This window comes from Electrophorus electricus, chromosome 7 (genome assembly GCF_041902795.1).
Source record: "Electrophorus electricus isolate QZ-2024a chromosome 7, ASM4190279v1, whole genome shotgun sequence".
In the NCBI taxonomy this organism is placed as follows: domain Eukaryota; kingdom Metazoa; phylum Chordata; class Actinopteri; order Gymnotiformes; family Gymnotidae; genus Electrophorus; species Electrophorus electricus.
In genome coordinates, this window is record NC_137503.1 from 22,867,501 (window position 1) to 22,885,494 (window position 17,994).

At 44.5% G+C, this 17,994-nt stretch overlaps 1 protein-coding gene across 13 annotated transcripts in view; it reads left to right on the forward strand.

The window, feature by feature from the left end:
• gphnb (gephyrin b) overlaps positions 1-17,994 on the forward strand; it is an 86,546-nt gene that overhangs the window by 25,276 nt on the left and 43,276 nt on the right. For 10 of the 13 annotated variants that reach the window (XM_027015632.3, XM_027015569.3, XM_027015589.3 and 7 more), the window contains exons 3-4: positions 10,714-10,771; positions 11,182-11,274. In XM_027015632.3, the coding sequence (XP_026871433.1) occupies positions 10,714-10,771; positions 11,182-11,274 (151 nt within the window). Of the gene's footprint in view, positions 1-9,304; positions 10,619-10,713; positions 10,772-11,181; positions 11,275-15,874; positions 15,912-16,258; positions 17,623-17,994 lie in introns of those variants that run through there. The other 3 variants (XM_081717598.1, XM_081717597.1, XM_081717596.1) reach the window with 3 other exon arrangements.

Below are 17,994 nucleotides of genomic sequence, written 5' to 3' on the forward strand. Positions count from 1 at the left end.
CAGAAATACTAAAGTTGCTCACAATATCAAACCCCTGAGCGTGCTCTGCTGGGACTGCTTCTGTCTGCCTCGCTTGTGACCATTTCGAGTCCTGCGTTACTTCATCACAGCTTTGTGTCGTCACTACGCCACCGTACTGTGTCCAACGCTTCAGTTTCAGTGCGAGACAGGCGCTTATCAGTGTCATAGCACAGATGCGTGTAACACAGGGAGCGCATGTCACATGCCTTGTTAATGGCTAATATCTGCTCTAGAGCAGCTCCGGGTCTGGGGGCGCTGGTGTCATGTGCTTATCAGGGTTTTTCTGCTGGAGATCTGACGGATACATGTGACACTCAAACACGCACGCACGCACACACACACCTGTCGACTTGTATTGCCACAGTTACACTGAACTCAGAGGGCCTAATGTCAGTTCATTTTATCAGGCCAAAGATCTGTGCGTGTCTCTGATTGTGTGTGTGTGTGTGTGTGTGTGTGTGTGTGTGTGTGTGTGTGTGTGTGTGTGTATGTGGGTGGCTGGGTGGGTGGAGTATGTTTTAAGATGCATCAATGGCACAAAGGCACATACGTGTGCATTAACACACGCTGACATACACATGCACATATACATGCACAAAGGAACATCTTACACAAACACACTGTAAGAGATACACACACTCTCACGTATGTAGTCTAATAGTATACATTCCTCAACACTTTATTAAATGCATCTACCTGTTAGGTGCACAACTCATACCTGCTTGTTGCCTTGCTCAATTTGATGGGTCTGTAATTGTGCATATACAAAATGTACCTCTAAAATACCTCTACCTAATGAATGCATACATGATATATACTGGTAAATATATCTATAGATATATACTGGTAAATATATACATTTACGGCATTTAGCAGACGCTCTTATCCAGAGGGACTTACAAAAGTGCTTTGTCATTTACTCATAGAATATATCCAAGTACAGTATAGTAGGTTAGAGTCCAACATACCAATGAACTAGAATACTGTAGAATACAGGGATGACATACACAAAGACCATTTACCTAAACCTGCACTCTAAACATAAAGCCAAAGGCCCAGAGTCACATTTTGTGTCCAGGACTGGAGCAGAATCATGGGGACTTGATTTACATTTATATTTATAGCCTTTAGCAGATGGTCTTATCCAGAGCAACTTACAAAACTGCTTAGTTGTCTGCTCAGAAAAGTATCCTTAGCTGGTACATATAGGAGAATGTGTAAAAATATACTTCAAAATACTCTGTCAGAGCAGAAGGGTCACACACACACACGCGCACGCACACACACACACACACACACACACACACACACACACACACACACAGACACTGGAAATACACAATTGGAAATGGGCTGGACAATGTAGAGTAGTATCAGGAAACACACCAGCTGTTATAATCAGGTGTAAATATGTTAATCTCTGTCAAGAACAGCTTTTTAAATGATAGATCCATTTTGGCAAAAATGGATTCCTTTTACACCTAAATATTTACAGTTTTTAAAATCCTAGTAATATGCGTAATATGCAGAGTGCACTTCAGAAAAGCAAGCATAACTTAGATTTTATGAAAGAGTGAGTAGGAGGGAGGGAAGAGAGGATGGGATGGGGAGTCAGAGAGGGAGAGAGAGAAGGAGAGAGGGAGGGAGGGAGGGAGGGAGGGAGGGAGAGGGAGAGAGACTGCTGTACGTTCTTGGTGATAGTAAAGAGTTCAGCGCACTGGCAGTGCTGTCTGTTCACTCCTGCCACAGTCTGAAGGATGTTGAGTGACCCTCTCAGATACCAGACATACAGAGCACAGGCTCACAGGTGAATTTGTATTATTAGTTAGTATTATTGCAATTACTATTATTATTAGCATTCGTGGTATATGTAATAATGGTAATAGGGGTATTGTTGTTATTGTTGTTGTTGTTGTTGGTAGTAACTGTAGTAATATTGTTATACTATTATTGTTGTTATTGTTATTGTTGTATTATGTAATATAATACTCCCTATCTGATATTTACTAATACTTGATTTAAACGATTTAAATCTATTTTACCTTTTGCGGTGTTCTCAATTTCTTCATCAAAGCTTTGGGAGTACAAATATAAATATTTGTCATGCCAATAACTGAATTAAACTGAATTGACAAAGTGACAGAGAGAGGGAGAAAGAGGGATAGAGAGACAGACAGAGAGAGAGAGAGAGAGAGAGAGAGAGAGAGAGATGATATGAGGCTGGCTGGAGTGAAGGATCCCCCATACTCCTGTATCTCTCTGCAATGTGCTGAAAAACTGCACTCAGTACAAAAGCCCTGCATTATTAATACTCTCACAGCAGCAGATGGGCTCTATTATAAACGTGTGGGGAGTGGGGGGGGGGGGCTGTACATCTGTCTCACCTCCCTGTCTCCCCATTCCTCTCTCTGTCTCACCTCCCTGTCTCCCCATTCCTCTCTCTGTCTCACCTCCCTGTCTCCCCATTCCTCTCTCTGTCTCACCTCCCTGTCTCCCCATTCTTTTCAGTCTCACCTCCGTTTCCCCATAACTGTTTCTTTCTGTCTCACCTCCCTGTCACCTCATTCCTCTCTCTGTCTCACCTCCCTGTCTCCTCATTCCTCTCTCTCTGTCCCACCTTCCTGACTCCTCATTCCTTCCTCTGTCTCACCTGTTTCCCCATCACTCTCTCTGTCTCACTGCCCTGTCTCCTCATTGCTCTCTCTCTGTCTCACATCCCTGTCTCCTCATTCCTCTCATTCTGTCTCACCTCCCTGTCTACCCATTCTTCTGTCTCACCTCCTTGTCACTTCATTCTTCTCTCTCTGTCTCACCTCCCTGTCTGCCCATTTTTCACTCTGTCTCACCTCCATTTCCTCATAACTCTGTCTCACCTCCCCATCTCCCCATTCCTATCTCTGTGTCACCTCCGTTTCCTCAAAACTCTCTCTCTGTCTCACCTCCCCATCTCCCCATTCCTCTCTGTCTCACCTCCATTTCCTCAAAACTCTCTCTCTGTCTCACCTCCCCGTCTCCCCAATCCTCTGTCTCACCTCCGTTTCCTCATAACTCTCTCTCTCTGTCTCACCTCCCCGTCTCCCCATTCCTATCTCTGTCTCACCTCCGTTTCCTCATAACTCTCTCTCTGTCTCACCTCCCCGTCTCCCCATTCCTATCTCTGTCTCACCTCCATTTCCTCAAAACTCTTTCTCTGTCTCACCTCCTCGTCTCCCCATTCCTCTCTGTCTCACCTCCGTTTCCTCATAACTCTGTCTCTCTCTGTCTCACCTCCCGTCTCCCCATTCCTCTCTCTGTCTCCCTGTGTCTCTCTTCTCACAATACCCTCTCTCATCTCTTACTCGTGGTGGGAGTGGCTCTTCTTTTCCAGTGATGGCATGGCAGCCTGTGCATGTGCACACTCAGCGCAAGAGTGCATCAGCTCCAGTCTGCTCAGCCACTTGAGGCTACAGAAGTGGGCCAGGCTGTGGTGTGACACGGGGTGTGAGGTGAGGTGTGAGGCGGGGTGTGACGTGGGGATTGAGACAGGGTGTGAGGTGAGGTATGATGTGGAGTGTGAGATGGGGTGTGAGGTGAGGTGTGAGGCGTGGTGAGGCGAGGTGTGAGGTGAGGTGTGAAGCAGGGTGTGAAGTGGGGTGTGAGGTGGGGTGTGAGATGGGATGTAAGGTGGCATGAGACAGGGTATGAGGTGGGGTGTGAGATGGCGTGTGACGCAGGATGTGAGGTGGTGTGCGAGACGGGGTCCTCTCCTGCGACTGCCTTGCCTTTCCATTTTGTGCTTTCACACCTTGGGGTTAGGGTGTCCCAATTCTAGTTGGGATAGAGGGGTAGGGTGATTTGTTAGGGCTACATAACCCTCCAAACTGAGGCTTTTCAGAGGTGCACTCCAAAAGGTGTGGTATGACAGATTTCCCAGGATGTCTTGCAAAGAAGGCCGTGGAAGCAACCAAAGAAAGCCATGCAGTAATGTTCACTATTCATTAAGATATACAAATGACAATAACGATTATCCTAGTTTTTAATGTCGTTTCAATGCATCATGGTCCGTTTCTTCACAAGCATAAAAATCGTTAGTAATAGGTTATTGCAATGTCTCGGTAGCTAGCTATCATTACGTCTTATTTCTGGTTTGTGCATGACAATCCCACATTCTGAAGGCTTATAACGCCCAAACTAGTCCAGCAGCGAGTTTGCTGAATTTGATCATTCCTCTGATATCAGTGCAGACTGGTAGGGTTGCCTACAGAGCACCACTACTAGCCTGCTAATGAAGCAGTGTTCTTTTTTTATTTGGTAACCGACTGCTACGTGAAATCGAGGTTGTGAATGGCAACTGCAAAAGGAGGCTTATAGCAGGTGCGAGAGAGAGTTCGCCACGCGCAAGGACAGTATTTTGGCAAAATCTGGTGGAAAGCTGTCATGCTCGTTTACATAAAAACCATTGGTGAGCACTGATGATGCTTCTGGAAGGGTTGTCCCATTTCGTAGGGAGGAATTCAGCTGCTGCTCCTGGTAACTCAGTTCCAAGTGGCCAGGGGACACTCAAGAACAAGGGGTAGGAATGTAAGAAATGGGACTGGGCCTTGAACTCAGGACCACTTGCTGAGATAGTTGCTGGGACAGCAGTTCTAAACACGGCAGTGACATATGTGTCTACAACACCAATGGTTAATGTAATGGACTAGCAATCAGAAGGTTGCCAGTCCCATCATTGCCAGGTTTCCACTGTTGGGCCCCTGAACAAGACCCTTAACCCTCAATTGCTCAAGTTGTATTCAGTGGATAAAAGCATCAGGTAAATACCATAAATTTAAACGGAAATGTAGGGTTAAACAGAGTGGTCATTTGGCTAAAAAGGTTGCATCCTATTGATCGAGCCCCAGTTCAGTGTACAGCGATTCTTGGAGTCGACGAGGAAACAATTAGCTGTGATCTGAAAGGGCGGGACTCCCGTGCCTGATGGTGATGCTAGACCTCACACCCCCCCTGGGTGGGAAGGCGGGGCTTAGTTCCACCCTCCAAGCTGACTGACAGAGCTACTTGCAAATCCAGGTGTCTGCTAGGTTTTATAGAAAGAACTGGACACTTTCCTCCAAAGCACACTCAGATTACATGTGTTATCACAGGGTGGCTGGCATGGTGCGACTGGGTGGACTTCGATAAGAGGCCAAAAAAAAAAAAAAAAAGAAAATAGAAAAAAACATGTTGGGTGTAAACAAATAAATAAATCAATGTGTTAAACACACAGGGAAATATGAGGGGTTGAAAACCAGAAACCAGAGTCCTATTTAAAATCACTTTTGCATGTTTCCTAAAAACAATGGCCTATGTCCTTGACATTGTCCTGAAAGGTCACAGCTAGTCACGCTGAAATCAGTTGAGCATGTTTAGTGTGATGCTGGCTGTGCACAGCAGTAAGAATGTGAGGAGTGTGTATTCTCATACATGTCTAGTGTGTAGCAGTAAGAATGTGAGGAGTGTGTATTCTCATACATGTCTAGTGTGTAGCAGTAAGAATGTGAGGAGTGTGTATTCTCATACATGTTTAGTGTGTAGCAGTAAGAATGTGAGGAGTGTGTATTCTCATACATGTTTAGTGTGTAGCAGTAAGAATGTGAGGAGTGTGTATTCTCATACATGTCTGGTGTGTAGCAGTAAGAATGTGAGGAGTGTGTATTCTCATACATGTCTGGTGTGTAGCAGTAAGAATGTGAGGAGTGTGTATTCTCATACATGTTTGGTGTGTAGCAGTAAGAATGTGAGGAGTGTGTATTCTCATACATGTCTAGTGTGTAGCAGTAAGAATGTGAGGAGTGTGTATTCTCATACATGTCTGGTGTGTAGCAGTAAGAATGTGAGGAGTGTGTATTCTCATACATGTTTAGTGTGTAGCAGTAAGAATGTGAGGAGTGTGTATTCTCATACATGTTTAGTGTGTAGCAGTAAGAATGTGAGGAGTGTGTATTCTCATACATGTCTAGTGTGTAGCAGTAAGAATGTGAGGAGTGTGTATTCTCATACATGTCTGGTGTGTAGCAGTAAGAATGTGAGGAGTGTGTATTCTCATACATGTCTAGTGTGTAGCAGTAAGAATGTGAGGAGTGTGTATTCTCATACATGTCTAGTGTGTAGCAGTAAGAATGTGAGGAGTGTGTATTCTCATACATGTTTAGTGTGTAGCAGTAAGAATGTGAGGAGTGTGTATTCTCATACATGTTTGGTGTGTAGCAGTAAGAATGTGAGGAGTGTGTATTCTCATACATGTCTAGTGTGTAGCAGTAAGAATGTGAGGAGTGTGTATTCTCATACATGTCTAGTGTGTAGCAGTAAGAATGTGAGGAGTGTGTATTCTCATACATGTTTAGTGTGTAGCAGTAAGAATGTGAGGAGTGTGTATTCTCATACATGTTTGGTGTGTAGCAGTAAGAATGTGAGGAGTGTGTATTCTCATACATGTCTAGTGTGTAGCAGTAAGAATGTGAGGAGTGTGTATTCTCATACATGTCTAGTGTGTAGCAGTAAGAATGTGAGGAGTGCGTATTCTCATACATGTTTGGTGTGTAGCAGTAAGAATGTGAGGAGTGTGTATTCTCATACATGTCTAGTGTGTAGCAGTAAGAATGTGAGGAGTGTGAATTCTCATACATGTTTGGTGTGTAGCAGTAAGAATGTGAGGAGTGTGTATTCTCATACATGTCTAGTGTGTAGCAGTAAGAATGTGAGGAGTGTGTATTCTCATACATGTCTAGTGTGTAGCAGTAAGAATGTGAGGAGTGTGTATTCTCATACGTTTGGTGTGTAGCAGTAAGAATGTGAGGAGTGTGTATTCTCATACATGTCTGGTGTGTAGCAGTAAGAATGTGAGGAGTGTGTATTCTCATACATGTTTGGTGTGTAGCAGTAAGAATGTGAGGAGTGTGTATTCTCATACATGTCTAGTGTGTAGCAGTAAGAATGTGAGGAGTGTGTATTCTCATACATGTCTAGTGTGTAGCAGTAAGAATGTGAGGAGTGTGTATTCTCATACATGTCTAGTGTGTAGCAGTAAGAATGTGAGGAGTGTGTATTCTCATACATGTTTAGTGTGTAGCAGTAAGAATGTGAGGAGTGTGTATTCTCATACATGTTTGGTGTGTAGCAGTAAGAATGTGAGGAGTGTGTATTCTCATACATGTCTAGTGTGTAGCAGTAAGAATGTGAGGAGTGTGTATTCTCATACATGTCTAGTGTGTAGCAGTAAGAATGTGAGGAGTGTGTATTCTCATACATGTTTGGTGTGTAGCAGTAAGAATGTGAGGAGTGTGTATTCTCATACATGTCTAGTGTGTAGCAGTAAGAATGTGAGGAGTGTGTATTCTCATACGTTTGGTGTGTAGCAGTAAGAATGTGAGGAGTGTGTATTCTCATACATGTCTAGTGTGTAGCAGTAAGAATGTGAGGAGTGTGTATTCTCATACATGTCTAGTGTGTAGCAGTAAGAATGTGAGGAGTGTGTATTCTCATACGTTTGGTGTGTAGCAGTAAGAATGTGAGGAGTGTGTATTCTCATACATGTCTGGTGTGTAGCAGTAAGAATGTGAGGAGTGTGTATTCTCATACATGTTTGGTGTGTAGCAGTAAGAATGTGAGGAGTGTGTATTCTCATACATGTCTAGTGTGTAGCAGTAAGAATGTGAGGAGTGTGTATTCTCATACATGTTTAGTGTGTAGCAGTAAGAATGTGAGGAGTGTGTATTCTCATACATGTTTGGTGTGTAGCAGTAAGAATGTGAGGAGTGTGTATTCTCATACATGTCTAGTGTGTAGCAGTAAGAATGTGAGGAGTGTGTATTCTCATACATGTTTAGTGTGTAGCAGTAAGAATGTGAGGAGTGTGTATTCTCATACATGTCTAGTGTGTAGCAGTAAGAATGTGAGGAGTGTGTATTCTCATACATGTCTAGTGTGTAGCAGTAAGAATGTGAGGAGTGTGTATTCTCATACATGTCTGGTGTGTAGCAGTAAGAATGTGAGGAGTGTGTATTCTCATACATGTTTAGTGTGTAGCAGTAAGAATGTGAGGAGTGTGTATTCTCATACATGTCTAGTGTGTAGCAGTAAGAATGTGAGGAGTGTGTATTCTCATACATGTTTAGTGTGTAGCAGTAAGAATGTGAGGAGTGTGTATTCTCATACATGTTTGGTGTGTAGCAGTAAGAATGTGAGGGGTGTGTTCAAGTTCAAGTTTGGTTTATTTGTCACATACATAGTCATACACAGTATAACTCGCAGTGAAATGGTTGAGAGTGCTCTGTCCAAACTGAGGAAAAAGAAAAACAGGGGTGCATAGAGAAATATATATTCTATATATATACACAAAATATATTAACAATGTATGTACAATATATGTATATTATGTTTATATACACAATCTACAATGTATATATGGATATATATATGTATGTACACAAGGTACAGTTCCATCTTGTAATTGAACATATTTATAGTTATATTTTACATGGTGGTGGTGGTCCCCACAGTTTATCAGTTTCCCTGATTCAGGGCCCAAATGGCCTGTGGGAAGAAGCTCCTCTTCAGTCTCTCTGTCTTGGTCTTCAGGGAGCGAAAGCGCTTCCCTGACCTCAGCAGAGAGAAGAGCGTATTGTTGGGATGGGTGGGGTCCTTCACAATCCTCCTGGCCTTGGTCTGGCACCACTTGTAATAGAAAGCGGTGTGTATGCTCATACATACGGGACGTGCCCAAATTTGGCATCGGTTTGTGAAACACAGTAGAACCGGCACTAAAGAAACCTATTCTACTCAAAATGGAAACCAGCCCACGTTCTGGCCACACACACACACACACACACACACACACACACACACACACACACACACACTTAACAAAACGGAGAACACAGCATCCCAAACGCGCGCGCGCGCACACACACACACGCACACTCCTTGTAACTAGAAGCCTCAACCTCAAATGGTTACCTTGGAAACGGGGGGCGCAATTTACTTGTGCACGGTGTATTGTCATTTGGACTGAAGAAGAAACAAACAGAAATCAAAGGAACAGACAGGTGGGCTCTGAGAGAAGACAAAGGAGCAAAGGCTCAGGAAGAAAACGAAGCTCTTCACGAGAAGAGAAAGCGCCCAGCCGCCCTTCTGCTGCTTCCTCCGTCGTAGCACGCGGTGCGCGTACGTAGGGTTCCCTGGGAGGAGCGTCATCTGCGCGCCGCCCCGAAGGGATATTTCGCGAGGCAGGATTTGTGAGTAAGATGCGCGACTCAAGCCAATAGTCTGGTGGAGAGTCTGCTGGATCTAGCGGGGAAATCCTGCCCGGTGAAAAACAAAACAAACAAGCAAACAAAAAAAACAAAAAAAAACCTCAGGACCGCTTTACGTGTCCAAAACAATCACGATCATCGGTTTCGTTCCTTCGGAGACTTGTCGGAGCGGGTTTAAGCGCACACCGACTCGATGCACGTTCTTAAATGTATGCGAGCATTGAAAGTATATTTAAACGCCTTCAGCGCGTTCGAATCGCAAGATCCGTTCGGGCGGAACCGTGCGCATTCTGGAAGACCGTGCAATAGCGAACGGGAGTTAAACGCTGCATTCGACGCTAGTGAATGTTTTCACTTTGAATGTTTGATTTTAGAACACTGGTCACAGCTTACTTGGTTACAGAGGACAGCGAGGTGCGGGTAAGGCCAAGGTCGGGTGCGCTGGAAGCACGCATACGGACGTACTGATTAATATGCAAGTCCCTCTGGATAAGAGTGTCTGCCAAGTTCCCTAAATGTGGTTTTTACGAAGCTCATGTCTTAGCTCGTATGATGCAAGAATTGGTTAAGTAAGGTTAATTTGCTTCACAGCGGGGAATCTTTTAGAGCAGGGTTACTCCACAGGACTGCAGCAAAGTGAAAGTGATTTATAACGACGCTTTCAAATAGCCCGATTCCGATTGTATAGTACACCGCGTTTTGGAGTAGGAGATCACGGTAATATACGCGCTAATTTATTTCCATGTTACTCTGCTCAGGTAGGTCAGTCAAGTAGAAGTATTTCAAATAGGTCTAATTCTAAGACCGCATGAGCGCAGGAATATCGCGATATATTAATGAATAAAACATTAAATTTATTAACATAAATACGTGTAAGCAAGCCTAACACGGTCACCACGCAACAGTGCGGGTCGCCGGTGTTTGAAGCGGGGTTTCTGTTCGGAATCTCGATGAAGCGGTCCGGCTCGGGCGTCATCGGACGCAAGGCGAAGCTTTGTGCTCAGATACGAACCCGGAGACTTTCCAGCTGCTGTCGTAGAAGGATACGCGATGCAGCAGTGGTCTAAAAATAGCGCACCACGCAAAAAGGAGGCCCTTACATAAGACCGGTCTACAGCGCTCTTTAGTTTCCGCCCCGGGCGATTCCTTTCTCGCTCTCGTCCTGATGCGTGTTGTGGCCACTAGAGGGCGGCACGGCACACACTCCAGCAGCGGCCTAACCTGTGCTCAGGAGAGACAAACACATACCCTCTAAACAAGAAAGCTGGACAGCGGAGATTAAAAACATGCTACGAGACTTACAAGATACAACAATTTTACAACAAATAGTATGACATTTACAATTCAGTGATGCAGTTTCAATTTTAATATGCCCGTACCATTAAATTTCCCCTTCTAAAATGACTGTGATTTTGTTTTCTAGGCTAGGAGGAAGCATCTCAGCCTATAAAATTGTCCCGGATGAAATTGATGAGATCAAGGTACGTGCGTGCGTGCGTGCGTGTATGTGTGTGTGCGCGCGCGCGTGCGTTTGCGCGCGGGTGTGAGCACGGATGCGTGTATGTGTGCAGGCTTGTGCGTGTGCACAAGTGTGTGTTATGCATGTATTTATGACATACTGTGAAGACAACAACACAGCCAGTATACGGTAACTATATGAATTATATTCATATTAATTGTATTACTACTTTATTATCCTTTCCGGTCAGTCAGTAATAATGTAGCCCAAATGATAATCGGATTCGTCCAAACATGGCTAATACACTTATGACATATCTCACTCCACTGCGGCGACTTTTGATCAGTTACTTAACACGTTTCAAATGTGTTGGCATCCCAAGAAGATGTTTTAAGCTACTGATGGAGTCGTGTTGTACCGTTTGGTCCTCAGGAGACCCTGGTGGACTGGTGTGATGAGAAGGAGCTCAACCTCATTCTGACCACCGGGGGCACCGGCTTCGCCCCGCGTGACGTCACCCCAGAGGTAGGCTGGCCGGGTTTTCTGGAAGCGAAGAAGGCGTTCGTCTGGCCTTGTCCCAGTTCTCGCCCCAAGCCCTTGGGTCTTCTTTGAAATTCAACACTTTCGTGACATCATCAAAGGACGAACGATTCCTGAGAGCGGAATTGGGACGCGCTGGCTCACGTCACGTCAAGTGCCGGTTCTGCCGGTCACCGTGTTTTGCTGACATAAGTTTCGTGTGGAGCTGTGCTCTGTGTTAAATAAAACTGAACGCGAGGTGACAAAAGCCCGACGTATTCTATAAAATGTTCGAGTTGCAGGGACGTCCTTTTTTCATATGAAGTATACATTTAATTATATTACTTTACATTGCTAAAATGTAACGGTGCTTTTAAAGTAGTTAAAAACGATCATGTTAAATATTTACCGACACGATAACAGCAGGTACATGCAAGCGAAGGGTCATGCACATGCGTGTGTACTTGTACAGAGAATCCTGGTTTTAAAATGGCTCATCCCTCCACCCCCTGCTCTGAATCTGACACTTCAGCTCCTCCTCTCTCCTCCCCAACCCTTCAACTCCTCCCCTCTCCTCCCCTACCCTTCTGCTCCTCCTCTCTCCTCCCCAACCCTTCAACTCCTCCCCTCTCCTCCCCTACCCTTCTGCTCCTCCTCTCTCCTCCCCAACCCTTCAACTCCTCCTCTCTCCTCCCCAACCCTTCAGTACCTCCTCTCGCCTCCCCTACCCTTCTGCTCCTCCTCTCTCCTCCCCTACCCTCCTGCTCCTCCTCTTGCCTCCCATACCCTCCTGCTCCTCCTCTCTCCTCCCCTACCCTTCTGCTCCTCCTCTCTCCTCCCCTACCCTCCTGCTCCTCCTTTCTCCTCCCCTACCTTTCTGCTCCATCAGTCATTCAGCTCATCGCTTTTGCATCAGACGCCTGGTGTTTCTGCTTAGCCTTTAGATGCATGTTTTTTTTAGAACTATAAATCATAAACACTGATCTTTGTCTAGCTGCCTTGCATTTCTAATCTAAATTCCATTTTTTGGTTGTTTATGTGTTTTATAGAAACCCAGCATAGTGATACGTGCTGTTGGGCACTCCAAAAGTATAGGGCAGCTCAAAATTTGTTTGGTACGTATTCTGTAATAGCTGTGTAAGCACACCATACTTCATACAATGACTGCCCTGAGCGCTGCGCAAGGATGTTTCGATGAGTTGGTACTAAATTCTCAAAATGCAAAGAACTGAACTTTTTTGTGTAATTGTAACCACTTTACACAAAATGTTCCATACGCAGAGAAATAGAGATGCAGAGAGGCAGGCTAAATAACCCCAGTTAAAATTGGCATTAACTGAAATAAGAATATTTCCATTAAATCCAATGTAAATCTATAGATCTATTTCATTTCTTGGTAAAATAGTGAAGTTAAATAATTTATTTAATTTATATCTTGTCAAAGACATTTATCATAAAGTAACAGTTTATGGATGAACGGAATAATGGGAGACTAATAAAGTGTAAACAAACCCTAACCCTATAAAGTGTAAACAAACCCTAACCCTGTTCATAAGCTGAAGGAGTAAGAGTTTGATGTATAGACATTAGACACGTTACGGTAAAAACAAGAGAACTGTACAGAATAGCACAGAAAGCTTAGAAAATGGTGGACTAGGCCTGCACGTGTTCAGCAGGGGTCACGTAAACCAGGTGAACATGAAACAGCCAAAGCTTATTTTACATAAACCAACTTGGTGTGGTTTACGTGAAGCAGGTAACGTTTTTATAGCACTGATCTCGGAACAGTGTGTATCCCAGTTACGGCCCTGCAGGCTAGTAACGTTGCACTCTCTACCACAGAGGAGCTGGGACACAGCAGACACTCCCTCACAAAGCCTGCTAAAGCTAAAGTCCCAGGAAATGTAATGTAAATAATTCATAATTAAAATGTATGTATGCAGCCAAAGTGGTATATTCTAAAATAATATTCTTGTATACATTTATTTTATTATATATATATATATATATATATATATATATATATATATATATATATATATATATATATGAGAGAGAGCGAGCGAGAGATTCAAAATCTAATTTAAAAAAAAGTTTAAAGGAACTCTAAGGGCCCAGGGCTGGGCCAACTTTTAAACCACCTTGAGCCACCAGGGGGAGACACACGGTGACACCAGTGTTATCAAAGGTAATTAGCCACACCTGTCCTCCTGTCTACTTAACAGCAGCTCACGGGCTCCCTGGTGCCTGGTCTTTGTTCAATGTTCTGTTGGAATCCAAGGCCGGTATTTCAGATTGTCTCTTGGGTCTCCTTTCCCTCTCACACCCCTTGAGCTTCTCTGCAGCTCCAAGTTGTACCGTTCCCTCTCGAGTTCCGTCTACCCCTCGTTCTCCCATCCCTTGGGGACTCCGCTGGCTTTCCCTTGTCTCTTCTTGTCTTTCTTTAGCCTTCCACTTCTTTGGTTGGGAAAGCCATTTTTGAGCAGTTTTAGTTTTGCTTTTGCTCTCTTGTCAGGGGCGTCGAGCCTGACTGTGTCACCTGAGCTTTCTCATGCCACCTCCCTGCCGTGCTGGTGAACCCCGAGAGTTGTGCTTCAAATCCTGCCTTGGGTGTATTGGGTTTCTCAAGGGAGAAGAGGTTTCGCTACTGTTAGCTCCTGGTTGGGCCCGGTGTTTTGTGTTTGGTTTTTCCAGATCCCTAACTCTTCGGTAGCTGTTCATGCTGGTTGGTGGCTCACGCTGTGAGCTCTGGTCTTGTGTATATGGGGACTGGTGTTTTGAATCCAGCTCGCAGTGAGTCACCCTGGTACAGGAACATAACCGTCCCAGTTTTCAGGCACAGCCTCCTGTGCATCTCAGAACCGAATGTAATGGCACGAGCAGGTGGAATCATTTTTACATTTACGGCATTTAGCTGACACTTTTATCCAAAGCGACTGGCTGAGTACTACTCTGGGGCCCAACAGTGGCAACGATGGGCCTTGAACCAGCAACCTTCTGATTACAAGTTGAGTTCGAGTCTATGATAAACCTCCTTAACAGGTGCTGACAGAATGCTAAGTTTTTCATATGCCAGTATGAAAACAAAACTAGATGCGGCAAAATAACTTAGCCCAGCACCGTCTACCTTCCAGTTTTGCGTATCTGGGCCGAGGTTAGTAGCCTAATATAATTTCCTTTTAGGTATGTTGACAACCAAATCCCGATTCCAAAAGACTGGTGAGAGTAAGGAATTTATAAGCTCTACCCAACATTAAGACCGCTCATATTACACCAGAAAGAGAACAAGATAATAATAAACAAGAATTTGCATCAGTATTTATAAGACACTGTGTAATTTACTTACTGTGTACTTACTGTGTATGTAGTTTGCTCTAACGGTGAATTTTATGTTTTATGATGATAGATTGCTTTTTTGTCTGTCAGAATGAAAACAAAAGTGTAGGTTTACATCCAAATGTAACATAGACTAAACTGACATTATCTACAAGAGTCTACAATGTTGGACTGTTATTTTGCAGTGAAGTCCACTGAGCTAGACTATGTTGTTAACGTGTAGCCAGCATTAAGACTACCCATTTTATACTGAAAGAGGAGAAATTTCAAATGGTGTATGTGTATATAACACCATTTAGAAAGAAGAAGACCCGAGAAACTTAATCTGTGTTAAGTTCAGGATATCAGACCGTAAACAGCTCCTGGACTAATCACTGGCCGGATTTCTCGGTGTCCTAAATTAAATGTCCCTGGTATTCTGTGGAAATCGCCTTGGGGTTCCTTGCATCCAGTGCATTTATATGAGCACAATGGCACTTTGCCAAGGTCTCTAGAGAGTGCCGAATGTTCTGGCAAATGCTTATGGTCCATTTCACAATTTGCCAGAAGATTCTTAACATTTTATAACTAATTTTATAGTTGGATGATTTTTTTTTCTATTTAGACTGCTGAGGTTGCAACCAAATAATTGATCATTCAGAGCCATTTACACTGATATTTAGCCATTAATCATGTTCGCGTGTATCGGCATTGTCGGCATGTGCACAGTAAGCGGTGATACCCTGTGCTGCACGGAAGGTGCTGGACCCCTTGTGTTCCATGCTGCTGATTGGCTGATCACCACCGACATCACGCTCTTGTGTTTTGCGGAGCTGGACCTCGCTGAGGAACTCTACAGGTTGAACAGGCATCAGGAGAGAACTGAGACATTTCTCTCAGCCTTAAGACACGGATGAGCAATCAAACTCTGTGTTTCCACTGGACACCTCCGTGCAACTCAGCGATGCTGGCCGCAGGACAGTCACTTACAGTCAGGCAAAACTAGGCTGCCCTGGGTGTCGTGTTGCTTTCCAGCTGCCATCTGTGGCTAGTAGCTCCTGATGGAAACTGCATCACTGATGTCATACAGGAAGTAGTTTGTTAAAGTAATTTATGCTGTACTGTTTTGTTTTTTGTTTTGTTTCGTTTTTTAAAATTACATGCACCCCTCCAATCCCCTTTGTTAATAGCAGAGGTATGATGTGAAGGCCAGGTGGTTTGTGCGAGTTGGCCTCGATGTAGGATGCAGGGTAAACAAGACAGACCCGTCACCTGAGGACCCACTCTGAGTTTGACTGTCCTCGAGTGCAGGGATGCACGCAGAGCAGGTGTGTTCATGGGCACCATTGCAGTTCAGGACTAACACTGTCCGGGGGGGGGAGGTTTCCTCATAATTGGGGAAAAGGGAGCAGAGTCTTATTTAAACCGGGATATGGCCTCTGCTAGCTCACGCATAGGTCTGTCTGACCCTTCACAGACCCATTTTCTATCTGGCTGTCTCATTCCTTTACACACACACATACACATATGCACATACACACAGTGCTAAATCTGTGTGCCTTTATGTTTCTCTCTCTCTCTCTCTCTCTCTCTCTCTCTCTCTCTCTCTCTCTCTCTCTCTCTCTTTCAGAACTCCATTTATCTGTTCCTGCATTCTTCTTCTTTTCTCATGGTGTGTCTGAAGTGTCATTCAGCTCAAGGACAAAAGAACACGCACCAGGGAGAGAAAACCCCCTCACCTTCATTCACACACACACACACACACACACACACTCTCTCTCTCTCTCTCTCTCTGTCTGTCTCTGGCAGTGACACACAGTCAACATAAAGTGTTTTTTAAAGTGTCAGTTGTACTCATTCCCTCTCCTAAATTTCAGCACGCTGCCTGATTAAGACCAAATACCACATTCTCTTTGTATCGTTACACACTGTGATTGTGATATGTCTTGTAGTATATTAAAACACAGCGGACATCCGTAATGATAATGGCTAAAGACCGGCCTGCACTTAATAAAAGAAAGTGTTTCTAAAGCATTCTCATCTGAAACGTCTCTGATAGGGCAGGAATGCACACAGCACACAACAAAGCGTAGGATCAGTTAGGGGTCACGTTTGCATATAGAAGCTTTCTGTGATATCAGTACCGCAAAAGCTAATACTGTGATAACAATAAATAAATAGGGTTTTGGATCACTGTGCAGTGCTAACAAGCAGCACAGGGGCATATGCACACCCCCAACCACACACACACATGCACATACACACACACACACACACACACACACACATGCACATACACACACACACATGCTATCTCTTCCCTTCACCCCTCTCGCACCTCTTACCTCGCTGTTTTGACCCTAATGTGATGTTAAAGGGGATGAAAGCAAGGCAGATATAAGTGGAAAACGTGTGTTACAGGCTGGCAGCGAAGATGTGCGTCACAGACCGGCAATGCCGTGTGTTACAGATTGGCAGTGCCGTGTGTTACAGCCCAGCAGTGATGCTGAAGAGGGTGTCTCACAGAGAAAAAAAACCCTCCTGTTTAATTAGGATGAATTTCCAGCCAGTGTGTGTAGTACTAAGTATAACAGTGGCTTCCCTTCACTGGTGTAGTAAAAATGTGCTATACCCCTATGATGTGCTTCTCTCTCTCTCTCTCTCTCTCTCTCTCTCTCTCTCTCTCTCTCTCTCTCTCTCTCCCTCTCTCTGTCCTCCTTTGATCTGTTCCCTTGTTCTATTCCCTCTCTTTCTAAAGTGTCATTCAACTCAAGGACAAAGAACACACACCAGGGAGAGAAAATCCCCTCACCATCACTTGCATACACACACACACACACACACTCTCTCTCTCTCTCTCTCTCTCTCTCTCTCTCTCTCTCTCTCTCTCTCTCTCTCGTTCTCTTTCTCTTTCTTAAATTACCTGCTGCCTTTCCACAGACATGTTAATATATGGAAGAAAAGTAACAGATCCCAGATGATGAATAACAGGAATACAGAGAATCCGGAATGCTTGTTTATTTTCCACAAGCATCCCAGGTCAGAGCCCAAACGCGCCACCATATGTTCCATGAGATCTACTGCTTTAACACACTTGGAGGAGCCCACAGATATTCACTGATGGCCTAGGTCAGCGTTAGAGTAGAGAAACACCACTGCATGTAGAGAGGGCTTGGAACAGGAACAACTGCTACATGTACACATCCACCATCCACCTGGAGGGAGCTTAGGTTCAGTGTAGGGAGTGGATGTGGGCATGAGCGTGGCCGCAGGAGTGGGTGTGGATGTGGACATGGATGTGAATGTGGATGTGGGTGTGGGAGTGGGTGTGGATGTGGGCATTGGAGTGGGCATGAATGTGGAAGTGGGCGTGAACATGGGAGTGGGCGTGAGAGTGGGCGTGAACATCTG